The 21,705-nt window shown below is 40.8% G+C and overlaps 1 protein-coding gene across 1 annotated transcript in view; it reads right to left on the bottom strand.

Annotated features, from left to right (window-relative positions):
* Positions 1-21,705, bottom strand: part of CARF (calcium responsive transcription factor) — a 63,051-nt gene that overhangs the window by 40,575 nt on the left and 771 nt on the right. The window contains 3 exon segments of the mRNA XM_066279153.1: positions 5,838-6,065; positions 6,520-6,631; positions 21,342-21,520. Coding sequence (XP_066135250.1) covers positions 5,838-6,065; positions 6,520-6,588 — 297 coding nt within the window. The 5' untranslated portion in view covers positions 6,589-6,631; positions 21,342-21,520.

Below are 21,705 nucleotides of genomic sequence, written 5' to 3'. Positions count from 1 at the left end.
AAGAGTAGGAATTGTTTCCTTCCCTGCATTGTTTATCAAGTTTCTTGATATAAAAATATCTTGCTATACCTCTTATCATTTCACCTGAAAAAGCAACTCTGTAAACTCGGACGATGATTATGCTTTACATATAAAGCATTTGTTGAATGCACTTTATATGTTGAATGCACTTTATATGCATTCAACATATAAAGTGGCAGGACTTTACATGTTCTCCTTAATTAATACTCATTAGATGTATAAGAAGTATATACATTAATACACATAAGAAAACTGTCATACAGTGGTTACAAAATTTATGTAAGGTAACACAGAGCTAGAAATCCAAAACCAAGCAGTCTGACTTTTTTAATCACTACTCTGTACTGCCTCCTGATATCTAGTGATTTTTTTTAAATCTAAAAAAGACAAAAACAAAACAATACAATACAAAATGCTTTCCTGGATTTATTTTCTTCTTCTTTTCCAAGTGAGAGAAGGGGAGGTAGAGAGACAGACTCTTGCATGTGCCCCAACCAGGATCCACCCAGAAACCCCCCCATCTGGGGCCAGCTCTGCCCATCTGGGGCTATGCTCGCAACTGAGCTATTTTCGGCACCTGAGGCAGAGGCTGCACAGGGCCAACCTCAGCGCCCGGGCTGATGTGCTCAAACCAGTTGAGCCACGGCTACAGGAAAGGAAGAGACAGTAGTAGGATTCAAGTAATTTCACAGCCAGTTCTCTGCCTTAATAACTGTTTTAAATATAAAAAACCAATATACTGAAAGGTAGTTTATTTCATGATTTAATACTTAAATAAAAACAATAAAAGAGGTATACAAAACTATGTTATAAGAATGTTTTAAAATGTTAATGAAAAAATATTAAATAATACCTGACAAAAAGCAGTAAAACTGTTATTTAGATATTTCCAATGATATTTCCATTGATGAACGTTAAGAGTAAGGAAGCCTGACCAGGCAGTGGCGCAGTGGATAGAGCGTCGAACTGGGATGCGGAGGACCCAGGTTCGAGACTCCGAGGTCGCCAGCTTGAGCACGGGCTCATCTGGCTTGAGCAAAATCATCTCACCGGCTTGGAGCCAAAGTCGCTGGCTCAAGCAAGGCATTACTCAGTCTGCTGAAGGCCCGTGGTCAAGGCACATATGAGAAAGCAATCAATGAACAACTAAGGTGTCAAAACAAAAACTGATGATTGATGCTTCTCATCTCTCTTCGTTCCTGTCTGTCTGTCCCTATCTGTCTCTATCTATCCCTCTCTCTGACTTTCTGTCATTGTATTAAAAAAATGGGCAAAAGAAAGAATAGACACTTCTCCAAAGAGGACAAACAGATGGCCAATAGGCATATGAAAAAAAAAAAGAGTAAGGAATGTAAATTTGGATTTCCACATTGGGCAGCAAGCCCAGGTGCCCACCTTAGAGAGAACCCTGATAACAAGTGCCATTTTTTTAAATAAATCTTTTTTTTTAAATGTATTATTATTATTTTTTTACAGTGACAGAGAGAGAGTCAGAGAAAGGGATAGATAGGGACAGACAGACAGGAACGGAGAGAGATGAGAAGCATCAATTATTAATTTTTCATTGCAACACCTTAGTTGTTCATTGATTGCTTTCTCATATGTGCCTTGACCGTGGGCCTTCAGCAGACCGAGTAACCCCTTGTTCGAGCCAGCGACCTTGGGTCCAAGCTGGTGAGCTTTGCTCAAACCAGATGAGCCCGTGCTCAAGCTGGCAACCTCAGGGTCTCGAACCTGAGTCTTCCGCATCCGAGTCCGACGCTCTATCCACTGCCACCGCCTGGTAAGGCTACAAGTGCCATTTTAACAAACGGCTCGCCAGACTCAACAAAAAAATTAGGTATCGGTTCTGCTGAACTGGTACAAACTGGCTGAATCCCATCACTGGGAAGATAGAAAGAGAGAGGGTGGGGGAAGGGGTAGAAAAGCAGATGGTCACTGCTCCTATGTGCCCTGAGCAGGAATCGATCCCAGGATTTCCAAATACCAGGTCAACACTGCCACTGCACAAACCGGCTAGGGCCAAAGCTAGTTATCTTTAATCTTTGCTATGAAAACAAACAGTTTTTGAAGAGTCATCTACTGGAATACATACTATTTGAGGCAGACCATGAAAATTATCAAAAAAGCTTGGGTAATGTGTACTCTCATAATAATGGGCTCTTTGTGTACAATCTAGCTAATAAATTCAAAATATCATCCTTGCTTCACTCTAAAATCTTTGCATTCATTTCACATTCATTTATCCACTACAGAATATTTATTAGCTCCTTGATAGCTTCTATATTAAAAAAAGAAAAATGAAGAAAGGGAAGAAAAGAGGGAGGGAGGGAGGGAGGGAGGGAGGGAGAAAGGGAGGAAGGAAGGAAGAAGCAAGAGAGAGAGAGAGAGAAAGAGAAAGAAAGAAAGAAAAGGCCCTGGCCGGTTGGCTCAGTGGTAGAGCGTCGGCCTGGCGTGCAGGAGTCCCGGGTTCAATTCCCGGCCAGGGCACATAGGAGAAGCGCCCATCTGCTTCTCCACCCCTCCCCCTCTCCTTCCTCTCTGTCTCTCTCTTCCCCTCCTGCAGCCGAGGCTCCATTGGAGCAAAGATGCCCGGGCGCTGAGAATGGCTCTGTGGCCTCTGCCTCAGGCTCTAGAATGGCTCTGGATGCAACAGAGCGACTCCCCAGAGGGGCAGAGCATCACCCCTGGTGGGCATGCTGGGTGGATCCCGGTCGGGCGCATGCGGAGTCGGGAGTCTGTCTGACTGCCTCCCTGTTTCCAGCTTTGGAAAAAAAATGCAAAAAAAAAAAGGAAGGAGAGGGAGGGAAGAAGGGAGGGAAGAAGGGAGGGAAGAAGGGAGGAAGGGAGGGAGGAAGGGAGGAAGGGAGGAAGGGAGGAAGGAAAACAAACACAACTTTTTCAATATGCTCCATTTGGTGGGGGATGTTGATAATGGAGAAGGCTGTACATCTGGTGGGGGGAGGTGCAGGGGATATACGGGAAATCTCTGCATCTTCCCCTCAATTCTGTGAACTTAAAACTGCTCTGAAAAAATAAAGTCTAGTAAAACAAAAACAAAAAGTTCCACTCAGTTTCCCAGAAAATCACCACTTTCTGATCTTTGGTACTTTGAAAAAATACTTTCTTACTCTTCTTTGTTTCTTACATTTATTTTCATGCTTCCTCATGCCAATGCTTCCTATCTCACAGTTTTAAATAACCCTCTGTATCATCTCCTACCCGAAACAATGTAAAACCACCTGTATAATCAGTTTGGATAGACAGTATAATACAATTAAAAGAGACTAGAATTCTTTTTTTTAGAGTCAAACAACTTTAACATGCTATACTATATGTAAAATGCTAGTTCTTTATACATTTGACTCCTTGACGTTTCATCAGAACATAAAGACTTTCTAAATGTTCTGAGAGAAATGAAAATAAGTGTCAAATAAGAAGAGGAATTATAAAAGTATTTCATTTGGGACATGAAATATTTAAATGTTCACATTTTAGATTTTTTTTTTTTTTTTACAGAGACAGAGAGTCAGAGACGAAGAGATGAGAAGCATCAATCATTAGTTTTTCATTGCGCATTGCAACACCTTTTTTGTTCATTGATTGCCTTCTCATACGTGCCTTGACCGCGGGCCTTCAGCAGACCAAGTAACCCCTTGCTCAAGCTAGCGACCTTGGGCTCAAGCTGGCAACTTCAGGGTCTCGAACCTGGGTCTTCCACATCCCAGTCTGATGCTCTATCCACTGCGCCACCGCCCGGTCAGGCACATTTTAGATTATTTATTGCATATTAATCTCTGCTAGTGATGCAGTGTGGTTATAGAAGCTTACTCTTACTTTGATTTTCAGTCCTAAAGTAGGCCCCAAAATTTGTTTACACAAATAGCACTTAGCCTTGTATACATGTGGCCACTTCTCAAACCCAGAATTTAGCTGGATTACAAGGGAGAAAAAGGAAAGAGATAAACTCTAGAATGCTCTAGACTAGAAATAACAGCAACAAGGATTAATTTTAGGTAAAATGGTTGCTTACCTATCATATAATCTATAATTGAAGTTATAAATATAAAAATAATTTATATTAAGAAATTAATATTCATTGTAGAAAAAATTTTAAATACAGGTAAATGAAAGAGCTACATTATTCCTCATAACATTGAATAAGTATGTTCTTATTAATCAGAGAACAACTTAAAAGTTTTTCTCAGTTAATTTCTTTATTTAAATCAAAACCATCTTTCATCTCTTCTAGTCAAAGTACAACTTGGTCATAAATACATTTAGCTAACAGTTGAAAGCAGTATTTTCATATTTGTGCATTGTTATTCACATGACACATGTATCTACCTACAAAGATCAGCAAGGGTGCGTCTAGTTTCTAGTGTGCTGTTAGTACTTCCACTGTTTTCTTTTTTTTTTTCCAAGAAACTACACTAGCATGCAGCTGAGATGTTGATAAAGTGATAATCTTGAGTTCAATCAAACACATATACAAAAAATAAATGTAAGTTACATGTAAACTGTGGCACTTTAGCACTAGTTACAGATTATGGTACATTTCCAACTGATCTCAAAGCACCTGTGTGCCCAGACATAGCAGCTGGAACTACTGGTTTGGAGTACTGTTTGGTACTCTTGAAAGAAAATCTTTTAAAATCCTTTCATAACTTAAAAATGCATGTCATGAAAAGAGTATTTTAAAAGCAATGTAAGTCAACAGTGTCAAGAAATTCACTGGGTAAAAAAAGGTAAAGGGATTAAAAGGTACAAATTGGTAGTTACAAAATAGTCACAGGGGTGTAAAGTACAGCAGAGGGGACACAGTCAATAATATTGCAACAACTGCCTGACCAGGCGGTGGCGCAGTGGATAGAGCATCAGACTGGGATGCAGAGGACCCAGGTTCCAGACCCCGAGGTCGCCAGCTTGAGCGCGGGCTCATCTGGTTTGAGCAAAAATTCCACCAGCTTGAGCCAAGGTCGCTGGCTCTAGCAAGGGGTTACTCGGTCTGCTGGAGGCCCACGGTCAAGGCACATATGAGAAAGCAACCAATGAACAACTAAGGTGCTACAATGCACAATGAAAAACTAATGATTGATGGCCCTGGCCAGTTGGCTCAGTGGTAGAGCGTCGGCCTGCATGCGAGGGGTCCCGGGTTCGATGCCCGGCCAGGGCACACAGGAGAGGCGCCCATTTGCTTCTCCACCCCTCCCCCTCTCCTTCCTCTCTGTCTCTCTCTTACCCTCCCGCAGCCGCAGCCGAGGCTCCACTGGAGCAAAGATGGCCCGGTCGCTGGGGATGGCTCCTTGGCCTCTGCCCCTCTGTGGCTCTGGTCGCAACAGAGCGACGCCCCGGAGGGGCAGAGCGTCGCCCCCTGGTGGGCGTGCGGGGTGGATCCCGGTTGGGCCCATGCGGGAGTCTGTCTCTCCCCATTTCCAGCTTCGGAAAAATACAAAAAAAGAAAAACTAATGATTGATGCTTCTCATCTCTCCGTTCCTGTCTGTCTGTCCCTGTCTATCCCTCTCTCTGACTCACTCTCTATCTCTATAAAAAATAAATAAATAAAATAAAATAATATTGCAACAACTATGTGTGGTGTCAGGTGGGAACTAGAAATATCAAGGGGAACACTCTGACTCACAAGTTAAAAAGATTGACTGACTAATCACCATGCTGTACTCCTGAAACCAATACAAAATACTGAAAGTAAGTTGTAATTGAAATTTTTAAAAATAAAATAAATAAATTAGGATCTAGTAAGACTAATAAAATTTGCTAAATAGCATAGAACTGGTTATTTATAAAATATACTCACCATTTGTGCATTAGAATCCCCCAGTGACTGAAGTTCACAATGAAGAGGTTGCCCATTTTGGTCCACTAGGTGAAATTGCTCTGCAGAAAGAGTATGTGCCTGAGGCAGGGGCCCTGCTATAGTCTGTGATGTAAGTGAATTATCTGCTTCATGAATAGTGATGGGTAAAACTCTACCAGAACTGTTTTGTCCAAAGGAATGATCCTTGGAGTCCATATAGGTTGGACGCTTTGCAAAAAAAAAAATTAATAAATCACTTGATTGTTTGTAAAACATAATATCATAATACTTTTTAAATAGGATATTTATAATAAAAATAAAGACATTAACTTTTCAGTTAATTATTCACTTTATACTTTGTAAGAGTTGTCAATTCAAACTTATATAAACAGAAAGATATTCTTAAGTGAAATTGTTGATTTTTATTATATGTAATTTCAACTTTATTTAAAAAATTGTCCATGGAAATGCAATGTGAAATGATGAAATATAATTCCTTGTATAAAATTTTATGAATATAAAATTAGAGGATAGAATTGTGGCTAATAAAATGTTAAAATTATTGAATACAATAAGTATAGCTTATTTTATGCTTAACTAGTCCTTAAGCATAAAATGTTAAATGGCATGTTGTTTTTCCTAAGAATGGAAAAAAGTTCCCAGAATCCCTATCTCAAATTACCTGAGAATCTGTTTTCGAATCTTCGGAATCATTGTGGTTGACTATTAATGAATCATTAGACTGTTCCATGCTGATATCATGTTCAATTCCATTTTCTTCTATTATTTAATAGCTGAAAAGAGTTCAAATATCTAATTAATTAAAGACCTTAAGATTTTTATAGAATTTGTATCTTAAACAAATCACTCATCTTCCCTACTCTGTTACCCTACACAATTTAGGTTAAATCATTCCCATTCTATAAATAAGAAAATAAACATTTTTGCTAAGTGACTTGCCAAGGTACCAGAATACATTCAAGGCAGAGCAAAGATTAGAGTTATATATTTCCTTCTTCCTATCCTTAATTACACTCCCATACGAGCTTATTAAGATTGCTATATATGGTACGTACTGTTATACCCTTCAAATACAGTACTTCTAAAATTCTCATTTTACAAAAGATTTAATAAAAATAAAGATTTTTAACATTATAAGTTGGGTGTACCCTATTGTAGCATTAAATAATTTTAGAAAAGATCTCTTACTATAGATGAAGATTATGTATACAGAACTCTTTTTTTTTTTTTTTTAACAGAGAGTCAGAGGGATAGACAGGGACAGACAGTTACAGAGAGATGAGAAGTATCAATCATTAGTTTTTCGTTGCGCGTTGCAACACCTTAGTTGTTCATTGATTGCATTCTCATATGTGCCTTGACCACGGGCCTTCAGCAGACCAAGTAACCCCTTGCTCAAACTAGCGACCTTGAGTCCAAACTGGTAAGCTTTGCTCAAATAAGATGAGCCCGCGCTCAAGCTGGAGACCTTGAGGTCTCAAACCTGAGTCCTCCACATCCCAGTCCAATGCTCTATCCACTGTGCCACCGCCCGGTCAGGCTATACAGAACTCTTATACTAAACAGTCACTCCACTCAATAATAGCTTGACGAGCTTTGCAATTAAAGAAATATGTACTCCAAAAAGTTTGAACCACTAAGGCCCAGTAGAGTGATTTTTAACTGTGGCGACTTTGTATCCTCACACACTCCCCAGCCCTCAAGGATACTCAGCAATATCTGGAAATTTTTTGGTTGTCACAATGCAGGCGGTGGGGGGGGGAGTGCTACTGTGATCTAATGGGGCATTGCTAAATATCTTTAAATGCACAATACAGCTGCCACAACAAAGATGTCAGAGTTGTTAATCACAAATTCTGGCCTGTTATATTATAGTGAGTACAGCATTCTGTTATCTAATGAGTAAGGTCAGAATGAAACTGGTGAAGATACCATTGAAAATTTATAATATAAAATAAAATAAACTTCATAAAATCTTTTTAAGAACCCACTCATTTAATTTTATTTTTCAAAAGGCAGCACACATTTGTTGTCTTTAAAATTTTATTTTTTAAATTAACATTCATTAAATTTTTAAAAAATATTTTTAAAATTTTATTTATTCATTTTTAGAGAGGAGAGAGACAGAGAGGGAAAGAGAGGAGAGAGAGAGAAGGGGGGAGGAGCTGGAAGTATCAACTCCCATATGTGCCTTGACCAGGCAAGCCCAGGGTTTCGAACCGGTGACCTCAGCATTTCCAAGTCGACGCTTTATCCACTGCGCCACTACAGGTCAGGCAACATACATTAAATTTAACTTTTCTGATGCTCATCTTCTTTAGATATTAGAGAAATGCAAATCAAAACGGCAATGAGATACCACCTCACACCTGTTCGATTAGCTGTCATTAGCAAGACAGGTAATAGCAAATGTTGGAGAGGCTGTGGAGAAAAAGGAACCCTCATACACTGTTGGTGGGAATGTAAAGTAGTACAACCATTATGGAAGAAAGTATGGTGGTTCCTCAAAAAACTGAAAATAGAACTACCTTATGACCCAGCAATCCCTCTACTGGGTATATATCCCAAAAACTCAGAAACATTGATACGTAAAGACACATGCAGCCCCATGTTTATTGCAGCATTGTTCACAGTGGCCAGGACATGGAAACAACCAAAAAGCCCATCAATAGATGACTGGATAAAGAAGATGTGGCACATATACACTATGGAATACTACTCAGCCATAAGAAATGATGACATCGGAACATTTACAGCAAAATGGTGGGATCTTGATAACATGATACGAAGCGAAATAAGTAAATCAGAAAAAAACAGGAACTGTATTATTCCATACGTAGGTGGGACATAATAGTGAAACTAAGAGACATTGATAAGAGTGTGGTGGTTGGGGGGGGGGGAAATGGGAGAGGGAAAGGGGGTGGGGAGGGGCACAAAGAAAACAAGATAGAAGGTGACAGAGGACAATCTGACTTTGGGTGGTGGGTATGTAACATAATTGAACGACAAGAGAACCTGGACTTGTTATCTTTGAATATATGTATCCTGATTTATTGATGTCACCCCATTAAAAAAATAAAATTATTATAAAAAAAAATTTAACTTTTCTGTGTGTATATATAGTTCTGTGGATTTTTACACATATCCATGTAACCACTATCATAACCAGGAAACAAAATAATTCCATCATCCTAAACCTTAACTTAAATTTATACTTTGTACTTTAGACTCAGTAAGTATATATATTTGAATACACTAAAAACTTATTTTTCTGTGATAATATGCAAACACACATTTGTAAAATTAACCATTTCATAAAATCTACAAGGTATGCCATTTCATATTTTCAAAATATTGTAACTATTTCTATCTCAAATATAAATTGTAATAGGCTATAAAGTTGCTCTTATTTTTTATAACTATAAAACATCTTGGCCCTGGCCGGTTGGCTCAGCGGTAGAGCGTCAACCTAGCGTGCGGAGGACCCGGGTTCGATTCCCGGCCAGGGCACACAGGAGAAGCGCCCATTAGCTTCTCCACCCCTCCGCCGCGCCTTCCTCTCTGTCTCTCTCTTCCCCTCCCGCAGCCAAGGCTCCATTGGAGCAAAGATGGCCCGGGCGCTGGGGATGGCTCTGTGGCCTCTGCCTCAGGCGCTAGAGTGGCTCTGGTCGCAACATGGCGACGCCCAGGATGGGCAGAGCATCGCCCCCTGGTGGGCAGAGCGTCGCCCCTGGTGGGCGTGCCGGGTGGATCCCGGTCGGGCGCATGCGGGAGTCTGTCTGACTGTCTCTCCCTGTTTCCAGCTTCAGAAAAATGAAAAAGAAAAAAAAAAACAAAAAAAAAACAAAACAAACAAACAAAAAAAAACATCTTAAAATTGTTTCTCCTTTAAGGTTTTAAATTATCACTTGTATTCTAATCTAATTTATTACAAAAATTCCAAACACCTGTTGTTACCTCTCAGGCTATAAGAGAGCAATTTTATTTAATAATTTTCTGTTCTGTTTTGAAGTTTTTACACTATAGACATATTCCTGAAGAATATTTTTTAGAAAGGATTTAAAAATAAAAAGAAACAATACAGCAGATTAGATACCATAGAAGGCTCTCTTGCTAGACAACAAAATATAGAAAGTTGATATAAAACAAAATCTTTATTTTGCCTGACCTGTGGTGGCGCAGTGGATAAAGCGTCGACCTAGAAATGCTGAGGTTGCCGGTTCAAAACCCTGGGCTTGCCTGGTCAAGGCACATATGGGAGTTGATGCTTCCAGCTCCTCCCCCCTTCTCTCTGTCTCTCTCTCCTCTCTCTCCCTCTCTGTCTCTCTCCTCTCTAAAATGAATAAATAAAAATTAAAAAAAACTAAGCTTAAAAAAAAAATCTTTATTTTGTGTCTGGGCTCTGCTACAGGAAGTAAAAATCAGAGGCCACTTCCCATCCACCCTTTTTCACAGCCACCTAGTACTCATTGTGAGTATATATATACTACAGCTTTTATATCCACTTGTCTCCTGATGGACACTTGGGCTCTTTCCAGATCTTGGCTATTGCAAACAATGCTGCAATGAGCATGCCGGTATATACCTTCCTTTGAATTAGTGCTTTGCATTCTTGGGATAAATTCCTAAGAGTAAGATAGCTGGTTCACAAGGCAGTTCTTTTTTAATTTTTTGAGGAAATGCCATTTCGTTTTCTGCAGGGGCTGCACGAATCTATATAAATTCCTACCAGCAGTGCAGGAGGGTTCCCTTTTCTCACACCCTCTCCAGCACTTGTTGTTTGTTGATTTGTTAATGAAAGCCATTCTGGTGGTGTAAGGTGATATCTCATTGTGGTTTTAATTTGCACTTCTCTAATGACTAGTGATGTGGATTTTTTTCATATGCCTACTGGCCATTTGTATGTTCTCTTTGGAGAAGTGTCTATTTAGGTCCTTTGCCCTTTTTTGTGTGTTTGGTGATAGAGACAGAGTCAGAGAGAGGGACAGATAGGGACAGACAGAAAGGGAGATGAGAAACATCAATTCTTCGTTGCAGTTCCTTAGTTATCCATTGATTGCTTTCTCATATGTGCCTTGACCAGGGGGCTACAGCAGACCGAGTGACCCCTTGCTTGAGCCAGCGACCTTGGGCTCAAGCTGGTGAACCTTGCTCAAACCAGATGAGCCCGTGCTCAAGCTGGCGATCTCAGGGCCTCGAACCTGGGTCCTCCACATCCCAGTCCGACGCTCTATCCACTGTGCCACCGCCTAATCAGGCCCTTTTCCCATTTTTTAATTGGATTGTTTATCTTTCTGGTGTTGAGTCATGTCTTTGATCCTATGCTCAAATCAGCGACCCCGCGCTCAAGCCGGTGACCTCGGGGTTTCAAACCTGGGTCCTCCACGTCCCAGTCTGATGCTCTATCCACTGTGCCACCGCTTAGTCAGGCTGAATTTTTTTTTTAATTTTTTGAGGAGAGACAGAGAGAGAGAAGGGGGGGGAGGAACTGGAAGCATCAACTCCCATATGTGCCTTGACCAGGCAAGCCCAGGGTTTTGAACCGGTGACCTCAGCATTTCCAGGTCGACGCTTTATCCACTGCGCCACCACAGGTCAGGCAGTCAGGCTGAATTTTTAATTCTTTAAAATGAAGGACTCTACTGGTGTGAGTGGTCTCTAAGATCCTATTAAGTTCTAAGATTTTGTTTCTAATAGTTGATTATTTCAATGACTTTAAAGTTCATTTATTATTTATTGACTGACTTCTAATGTGCACTGAGCAGAAAAATAAAATAATTCTATTCAAAGAGAAAACTTTTCCAAATTAGATTCAACTGAAAATAAGTCCTATGGACGGCCTTATTAAAACTGAAATAACTCCTGTCAAGGATACAACTTAATTTTTAAAGTAAATTAAATATAATGAAATACTGTTTAAGCATGGCATTAACGTAAGAAATATTTTTGAGATCTTTATTTTGATATTAAAAATAAGTATTTATTATGATTATGAATTTGTCATAGGTATAAAAGAATCTAATGTTTATCAAATGTTCTCATACTAAATAACTATTAGCTACAATTATTAGCAATCACTCTATTGTCCTGTCATATAGGACCCATTATCACCATTTTACAGAAAAGGATATTCAAGCTCTCTGTTCAAGATTATAAAGTTATAATTTGAGTACTTAACCACAATAAAGAACTTTGCTAAAAATGTTTTATGTCATTTTATATAATCCTTTCTTTTTTTTTAATTATTTTTTTAATTTTTTTATTTATTTATTCATTTTTAGAGAGGAGAGTGAGACACAGAGAGAGAAGGGGGGAGGAGCTGGAAGCATCAACTCCCATATGTGCCTTGACCAGGCAAGCCCAGGGTTTGAACCGGCAACCTCAGCCTTTCCAGGTTGACGCTTTACCCACTGCACCACCACAGGTCAGGCATATAATCCTTTCAACAATGCTGTGATTCAGTTACGTCCTTTAATTTCTATGAGGAAATAAAACTCCAGCAATTAAGTAACTTTACCAAAATTACAAATATACCAAGTGGCTGAGCAAAGACTCAAATCTACATGTACTGATCCCAAAGCCCACTCTTTATTATAATAGAAACTCCTGAGGTAAAAAAAAAAAAGCTCCCTCCTTCCTTCATTAATCATAGCTTTAAATCTTTTCTTTTTCTGATAGGCTAACAAATTAAAGATGCTAAAAGAAGTTCTCTCCTCAACTTTCTTTGGTTGTAATTTAGAGGCAGTCCCTCATACACAAAAGCCCTCCTGCAAGCAATCTCAGGGTCTCGAACCTCACAAGAAATCTAGCTCCTGGGGGGCATGCCGGGTGGATCCTGGTCGGGCGCATGCGGGAGTCTGACTGTCTCTCTGCGTTTCCAGCTTCAAAAATAAAAAAGAAAGAAAGAAATCTAGAGCTCTAACTATGCAGAATGTTTGCCTACGGAGAAAATATCCTGCAGATTCAAAAGAGCTCGGGAAGGAGAGGTTGAAAACTGCAAATAGACATAGACAAAAGTGAAGTGGTTGTCGGAGGGGGGGTAGTTGGAGGAGGGAGGTCAAGTTTGACTTTGGGTGATGGGCACACAGCACAATGCATAGTTCATGGGCTACGGAGATGTGCACCTGAAATCTATGTGTTCCTATGGATCAGCGTCACCACATGAGATTTAATTTCTAAAAAACAAAAACAAAAAACAAACTGCAAATAGATTAGGGCCAAGAATTCTAAAAACTTACTCTTAGCTTCCTAAGGTGCCCTGATCTCATTACAAAGTATCCCTACTGGCCTAAATTTTTTCATTTTATTTAATTTCTCTTACCCTATCTAAAATTTCATCAATGAAATTTCCACTGGATTTAATTAGCATTTTCTTCAAATAGAAAAAAACTGGAAAGAGTATCAGTCATTAACAAATTGCGTGAATTTACATACAGAGGCTAACTTTCTTCCTTTAAGTTAAAAACAACTACACTGAAAAGTTTAATTTAGAGGTAAGAAAGCAAGTACATCTTAGGCTCAGAGTGTTCAAAAGGGAGTCAGCAGACCTGACTGAGCCAGACACGTAATAAAGAGGTAGGCAGGATGACTGCCCCGGGAAGTGCACCGAGGGGCAGGCCTGGGTGTGGGCAGTTAGCTCAGCAGGTTGAGATTTGTCCTGCACCAAGGTTACAGGCGCCATCCCCAGTCAGGGCACACACGGGAAGCAACCAAAGAATGCATGACTGGATGGAACAACAAATGGGGGCTTCCATTCTCCCCTCTCCCTTCCTCCGTCTCTCTAAATCAATAGCCCTGGGTGGATAGCTCGGTTGGTTGCAGCAGCATTCCAGAGCATGGAGGTCGCTGGTTGATTCCCCGGTCAGGGCACATACAGGACCAGCTCAGTGTTCCTCCTCTCTTTCCCTGTCTCTCTCAAAATAATAATAATAATAAAAAGAAGAAGAGGAAGAAGAGGAGGAGGTGGAGGAGGAAAGAGGAGAAAATAAAGGGGTGGGGTGGAAGATAGCCAAATACTTAAAAAAATTTACTTCAGTACTTTGTCCAGATTACAATGGAAGAAAGGTGGCATGTTTTCTAATGTCTTCTGGGAAATCAACTCAAAATTTTCCTTTCAGTTATGTGCTACAATACAACTATACTATGGGTTTGTTTGTTTTTTTTTCTTTTCATTTTTCTGAAGCTGGAAACAGGGAGAGACAGTCAGACAGACTCCCGCATGCGCCCAACCGGGATCCACCCGGCACGCCCACCAGGGGCGAAGCTCTGCCCACCAGGGGGCGATGCTCTGCCCATCCTGGGCGTCGCCATGTTGCGACCAGAGCCACTCTAGCGCCAGGGGCAGAGGCCACAGAGCCATGCCCAGCGCCCGGGCCATCTTTGCTCCTATGGAGCCTTGGCTGCGGGAGGGGACGAGAGAGACAGAGAGGAAAGCGCGGCGGAGGGGTGGAGAAGCAAATGGGCGCTTCTCCTGTGTGCCCTGGCCGGGAATCGAACCCGGGTCCTCCGCACGCTAGGCCGACGCTCTACCGCTGAGCCAACCGGCCAGGGCTATACTATGGGTTTTAAACAAGCTTTTTAAAATAATTACACTGGGAAATTGCTTCTTCAAGTTGTTTCCATATGCAAAGTGGTTTTTAATATCTATTGACCTAACCCATTGCTGAATTGGAGATTAAAAGTACATTTTTATGATACAGACACCCTTTTAAAAAATCATTTGAATGCAGTGAAAAGTATTACTCCTTCCTCCCCTAATCCTTCTACCAATTTGCATTGACTTTTAATATGTCAAAGTAAAGTTTCTTTGAGGATAAAGATATTAATATTAAATACCTAGGTATAAAATGTTCTTTTCCAACAGGTAGCCATAAACAAACAAAATATCTATACTCAAATTGTAATCTAACTTTGTCCTTAATTTGTAATGGACAATAGTTAACTTTTATACAGCTGTTATTTTCAACTAGTTAAAAATAAAATCATTGCCTGACCTGTGGTGGCGCAGTGGATAAAGCGTCGACCTGGAAATGCTGAGGTTGTCGGTTCGAAACCCTGGGCTTGCCTGGTCAAGGCACATAGTTGATGCTTCCAGCTCCTTCCCCCTTCTCTCTCTCTGTCTCTCTCTCTCCTCGATAAAAAATGAATAAAAAAATTTAAAAAAGTAAAATAAAATAAAATCATTACCTTCAGGCAGTAGCTCAAATTTAAATTCCAGGCCTGAAGCAACCTACTATCCCCAAAAATATCCTCGTGTCCACTGAAGTTCTTCCTTTCTGCAGCACTAAAATCATAACAGCTTCATTTACGTGAAAACTATGATTATGTCTTCATAGCAGCATTTTTTTCTGCAATGAGGTGTTCAATGTATATTTTATTTTCCTACACATAAAGAAAATACTTGATTTTGTTATGCAGACTTTATTATAAAATAGTCGTTATGAGCCTGGTATAGTGGAACCGTCAGTTGACTCAACTGATGAGAACTAAAAGACTAAACTGACTTCTACAGATAATTACCCTTATCATGGGGTAAGTGACTTAACCTGTTTCCTTATCTAAAATTAGGACACTTGGACTGTTTTTGTCTCAACTCACAGTCTAGAACTACTGAACCAAAGATCTCTGCATCAAATTATTTTTTCCACAAATAAAATTTAGAGCCATGGAAGATTCAGAATAAGGGCCTCTGCCCCTTACCCCACCCCATATAAATTCCTGGAACTGATGTGACAAGCTTATTTCTTTTTAGAGAGGCATCAACTCATTCCACTTAGTTGTACACCCATTGATTGCTTCTCATATATGCCCTGACCAGGACTCCAACAGCAACCTCAGGGCTCCAGGACAAGGCACTATCCACTGTACCATCAGCCAAGGCTTGATAAGCTTATTTCTTTGCTATAGGGACGATACTCTATAAACAAGCTATTTGGCTAGGGCTGACAAGCTTAATCCTGTAGTATTTGGATTGAATAAGAGAACAGAAAGGAGAAAGTATTAAATATGTAGTCTATACAGTTAATGATTGGACTTCAGACAACACCCTAAGGTATTAAGTTTTCCTGGCAAATTGCTTTCTAGAATGTTTCATATTACATTTAAAAAGTGGATTTTACCTTACAGTGAAAGCCAAGATTAGGAAGTATTAAAAGTATGTTTTTATTTATAGGGAAAAAGGCTTTTTATTATTTATACATATTTAATACATGGCAGAGGAGAAGCGACGATTCAGGCTGTAGTTATTCATATCTCTGTGTGCCATGCTTGGGCTACTGCTATTTTGATTTTATTCAACAGCATTGCTATTTGTTCAAAAATTTAGAGGCAATTCTTAGGTGAAATTTCTCAAAATCTGTCTTTAAGTTTTCTCCTATAGAATTTTGTGTAGTAAATGTATCTATTAAAGCCAGTAGTCAGTGGTCTGCCCGGGCCAGGTAGCTCAGTTGGTCTTCCTTGATACACCAAGGTTGGGGGTTCAGTGCCTGGTCAGAGCACATACAAGAATCACCCAATAAATGTATAAGTGGAACAACAAATTGGTGTCTCTCTCTCACCTTTCCTCTCTCTAAAATCAATTAAAAATAATAAAATCAATAGTCTAAGAATAAATCCCTGAACAGGAGAGCTAAGAATAAAGCCACTTACGAGGGTTTTTTTTTTACTTCTATGTACCTTGATTAGTGTCTCAAGATTTAAAGTATCTTGAAATCTGTTCAATATCAATATCAGATCTTATTAATACATTTTCTTTTTTTTAATTATTTTTTAAATTTATTCATTTTAGAGGAGACAGAGAGAGAGAGAGAGAGAGAGAGAAAGAGAAGGGGGGAGGAGCAGGAAGCATCAACTCTCATATGTGCCTTGACCAGGCAAGCCCAGGGTTGTTGTTTTTTTGGGTTTTTTTGTGGGGTTTTTTGTATTTTTCTGAAGCTGGAAACGGGGAGAGACAGTCAGACAGACTCCCGCATGCGCCCGACCGGGATCCACCCAGCACACCCACCAGGGGCGAAGCTCTGCCCACCAGGGGGCAATGCTCTGCCCCTCTGGGGCATCGCTCCGCCGCGACCAGAGCCACTTTAGCGCCTAGGGCAGAGGCCAAGGAGCCATCCCCAGTGCCCGGGCTATCTTTGCTCCAATGGAGCCTCGGCTGCGGGAGGGGAAGAGAAAGACAGAGAGGAAGGAGGGGGTGGGGGTGGAAAAGCAAATGGGCGCCTCTCCTGTGTGCCCTGGCCGGGAATCGAACCCGGGACTTCTGCACGCCAGGCCAACGCTCCACCGCTGAGCCAACCGGCCAGGGCCAAGCCCAGGGTTTTGAACAGGTGACCTCAGTGTTCCAGGTTGACGCTTTATCCGCTGCGCCACCACAGGTCAGGCTTATTAACTACATTTTAAATATATCCCTCAAAAGTACTTTAGAGGGCCTGGCCAGTTGGCTCAGTAGTGGAGCATTGGCCTCGCATGTGGAAGTCCTGGGTTCGATTACCGGCCAAGGCACACAGAAACGACCATCTGCTTCTCCATCCTTCCCCCTCTTCTTTCTCTTTCTCTTCCTCTCCCACAGCCAAGGCTCCATGGGAGCAGTTGGCCGGGGCAATGAGGATGACTCTGTGGCCTCTGCCTCAGGTGCTAAAAAAACGGCTCCAGTTGCAAGGGAGCAACACTCCAGATGGGCAGAGCATCGCCCCCTGGTGGGCTTGCCGGGTGGATCCCGGTCAGGTGCATGAGGGAGTCTGTCTCTCTGCCTCCCCACTTCTCACTTAAGAAAAATACAAAAAAAAAAGTACTTTAGAAAACAAAATGCCTTTTATATTTTAGAGTAGGTAAATGACATAATGTACCTTTCATAATGTATGCAAAAGTAATATGAATCAGTAGTGTCAAAATTAAATCAAGACTACTAGTTCACAAATATTTTATAGAATAATTTTTTTTTAAGATGTGTTTTGGTTGCCCTGGCTGGATAGTTGGGTTGGAGCATCATCTCAATACATAAAGGTTGCAAGTTTGATCCCTGATGAGGGCAAATAAAGGAACAGATCAATGTTTCTGTCTCTCTCTCCCCTACTCTCTCTAAAATCAATAAACAAAATTTTTTAAAAATTTAAAGATAGGTTTTTAGAGTTACAGTATGCTAAATCAATATAAAAATTTAAATGTATGCAAATCTATATAGAAACAATAACCTATCACTTCTCAGCCTTTTGACTAACATGAAGTGTAGAAACAACCTACTTTAATTTTTCAGTGAAAAAAACTTAAGGCTAGTGTTCATAGTGTCTCATTTCTTTTCCATTGATTTGAGAGACAATAGCATTAACCCGTTTCACTTAGTTTCATTTAGTTGTGTACTCACTGACTGCTTCTCCTACATGCCCTGGGGGTTGAACCTGGACCTCTGGCATTCCACCTCTAGCTTTATCCACTAAGATAGGCCCTGGCCGGTTGGCTCAGTGGTAGAGCGTCAGCCTGGCATGCAGGAGTCCCGGGTTTGATTCCCAGCCAGGGCACACAGGAGAAGTGCCCATCTGCTTCTCCACCCCTCCCCCTCTCCTTCCTCTCCATCTCTCTCTTCCCCTCCTGCAGCCAAGGCTCCATTGGAGCAAAGTTGGCCCGGGCACTGAGGATGGCTCCGTGGCCTCTGTCTCGGGTGCCAGAATGGCTCTAGTTGCAGCAGAGCGACCCCCCAGATGAGCAGAGCATCGCCCCCTGGTGGGCGTGCCAGGTGGATCCCGGTCGGGTGCATGCGGGAGTCTGTCTGACTGCTTCCCTGTTTCCAACTTCAGAAAAATACAAAACAAAAAAAAGATACCCTACCAGGGCCCCCAGTGTCTCTTTTTTTTTTTTTTTTTTTTTTCTTTTCCATTTTTCTGAAGCTGGAAACAGGGAGAGACAGTCAGACAGACTCCCGCATGCGCCCGACCGGGATCCACCCGGCACGCCCACCAGGGGCGACGCTCTGCCCACCAGGGGGCGATGCTCTGCCCATCCTGGGCGTCGCCATGTTGCGACCAGAGCCACTCTAGCGCCTGAGGCAGAGGCCACAGAGCCATGCCCAGCGCCCGGGCCATCTTTGCTCCAATGGAGCCTTGGCTGCGGGAGGGGAAGAGAGAGACAGAGAGGAAAGCGCGGCGGAGGGGTGGAGAAGCAAATGGGCACTTCTCCTGTGTGCCCTGGCCGGGAATCGAACCCGGGTCCTCCGCACGCTAGGCCGACGCTCTACCGCTGAGCCAACCGGCCAGGGCCCCAGTGTCTCTTTTATATAAGGTTTGTCCTTCCTCTAAATTTCCTTGTAATCTTGGTTTCTACTCATTTCTAACCCTGTCTATATACATCTCTTCTTCTTTGCTCTTTAAGAACTTTACAAATTATCAATATTTCATGTATCCTCACAATGACTCTGTGGTAGGGTTTAGTATCTCTATAGATAAGAAAACCAAAGCTGTCAAGTAACTTCCTTAAAATCACAGAGAGCATTAAAGCTCAGATTCAACTACTCAGCCATAAGAAATGATGACATTGGATCACTTACAACAAAATGGTGGGATCTTGATAACATTATATGGAGTGAAATAAGTAAATCAGAAAAAACCAAGAACTACATGATTCCATACATTGGTGGGACATAAAAACGAGACTAAGGCCCTGGCAAGTTGGCTCAGCGGTGGAGCGTCGGCCTGGCGTGCGGGGGACCCGGGTTCAATTCCCGGCCAGGGCACATAGGAGAAGCGTCCATTTGCTTCTCCACCCCCCACCCCCTTCTTCCTCTCTGTCTCTCTCTTCCCCTCCCGCAGCCGAGGCTCCATTGGAGCAAAGATGGCCCGAGAGCTAGGGATGGCTCCTTGGCCTCTGCCCCAGGCGCTGGAGTGGCTCTGGTCGCGGCAAAGCGACACCCCAGAGGGGCAGAGCATCGCCCCCTGGTGGGCGTGCCAGGTGGATCCCGGTTGGGCGCATGTGGGAGTCTGTCTTACTGTCTCTCCCCATTTCCAGCTTCAGAAAAAAGAAGAAAAAAAACAACAAAAAAACGAGACTAAGAGACATGGACAAGAGTATGGTGGTTGGGGGGGAGGGCACAAAGAAAACTAGACAGAGGGTGACGGAGGACAATCTGACTTCGGGTGATGGGTATGCAACATAATTGAATGACAAGATAACCTGGACGTGTTTTCTTTGAATACATGTACCCTGATTTATTGATGTCACCCCATTAACATTAATAAAAATTTATTTATAAAAAAATAAAAATAAAGCTCAGACTCAAAACTAAGTAGGGGAAAAAAAAACCAGAACAAGTTAAAACCCAAAGCCCATACACAATCTTTATAGCATACCACACCATGCCATCATATATATATAAAAGAAACCTATAATAAAAAAAATTTTCCAAACTGTTGTTCTCTAGATAACAATGTGTCTTCATAAGGACTATAATAAATGAATCATGTAGGAAATCATTAAGAACCAAAAGCTTTGTAGTTAATATTCTAAATAAAGTTTAAAAACAACAACACTCAAAGTAAAAGCACTAACTCCCCTACGTATTGCATGGAGACAGCACCACATATAAGACATGTTACTGTTGAAAACACACCAAAGCCATCATACTGGCTGTTTAGTTATTTTGGAACACTTGTTAACTAGTTTTCCCTTAACTGAGTTTTCAGTTAAGTGAAAAATATATTTTAGTGAATTCAACATTTCTGGCTTGCCAGTTGAAGTTTTATCTTATTAAGCATTCCGGTTCTGTATTTCACTGGTATTTTTCAATTCAAATTAAGATCAACCTATTACTGATTTTTACCAGGTATTTTGTTATATTTCAAACTAATGATAAAAATATATTCATTTACTGATTAACTATATATTTTAAAGCTATATGACCAATGAGATATTATCAGTAATTTTTAAATTACCTGACAAAAGAGTTTAATTGAAAATTTATTTCAGGTTCAATAAAATTTAATTCAGGTAATTTTACTGCTGTAACTAAAAAAATCTCTAATGATAATGTTTAAAACTCAAATTTCCCTCTACTTCTACCAAATTAAAAAATATATATGGATTAAATAGGAGACTTCAATTAAGCAACTGTTTCAAGCCTCAGGTGGTCAATGATTTCAATTTTCACCATTATAATGATCACACGGTTAAATGATAACCGCTTTTACTTGCCAGCCCTGTTCTTTCCCAGGATTTCAACAAAGAGGTTTTGTCATTTTATTCTTCTACCCATGAAGCTATTCTCCTTTACTTGTTCACGCTGGCAAAGCTAGTTTAATTGATATCTAAATGACAATGATGGTAATAGTAAACATTTACCAGGTGGCAATTAATTCTCACAGCTAACCCAAGTGTGGCCCAGAGGAGTTAAAAATACGGGGTGAGCAAAAGTAGATTTGCAGTTCATTAGGAAAAAGAGATGCAAGTTTTAATTATTATAACACATTTATTAACTGTTTCGCCTACTCACAATTGTAAACCTACCTTTGCCCACCTGTAAGTAGCTGAGGCAGCATTCGAACCCAGGCATTTGGTTCTAGGGCCCCGAATTATAAAAATTGAAAATACTCCTGGTTTCATCGTCATTGCTCTCTAATTAACAAAATATTGGTTTTTGCTTACAACGATTTATACCGGTGTAACTTAAGTGCATCTTTAAGCAACTTGTAAAAAAAAAGAAAAAAGAAAAAAGAAAGCTTTAGTTCTCTTCATCTGTACACATACCGCTCTGCCCACAAATTTTGCAATCCAGTTCTGCCTGATTCTAAACTGCTGTCTCTTGAAGTCTCCCTCCTGGGTTTTTCTGCCAAACGCCTTAAAAAGTGATTTTGAAACATGCATTGTATCT

The sequence above is a fragment of the Saccopteryx bilineata genome, chromosome 5 (assembly GCF_036850765.1).
Source record: "Saccopteryx bilineata isolate mSacBil1 chromosome 5, mSacBil1_pri_phased_curated, whole genome shotgun sequence".
Lineage (NCBI taxonomy): Eukaryota > Metazoa > Chordata > Mammalia > Chiroptera > Emballonuridae > Saccopteryx > Saccopteryx bilineata.
Note: the sequence above shows the minus strand (reverse complement) of the source record. Positions and strands in the feature narration are given on the sequence as shown.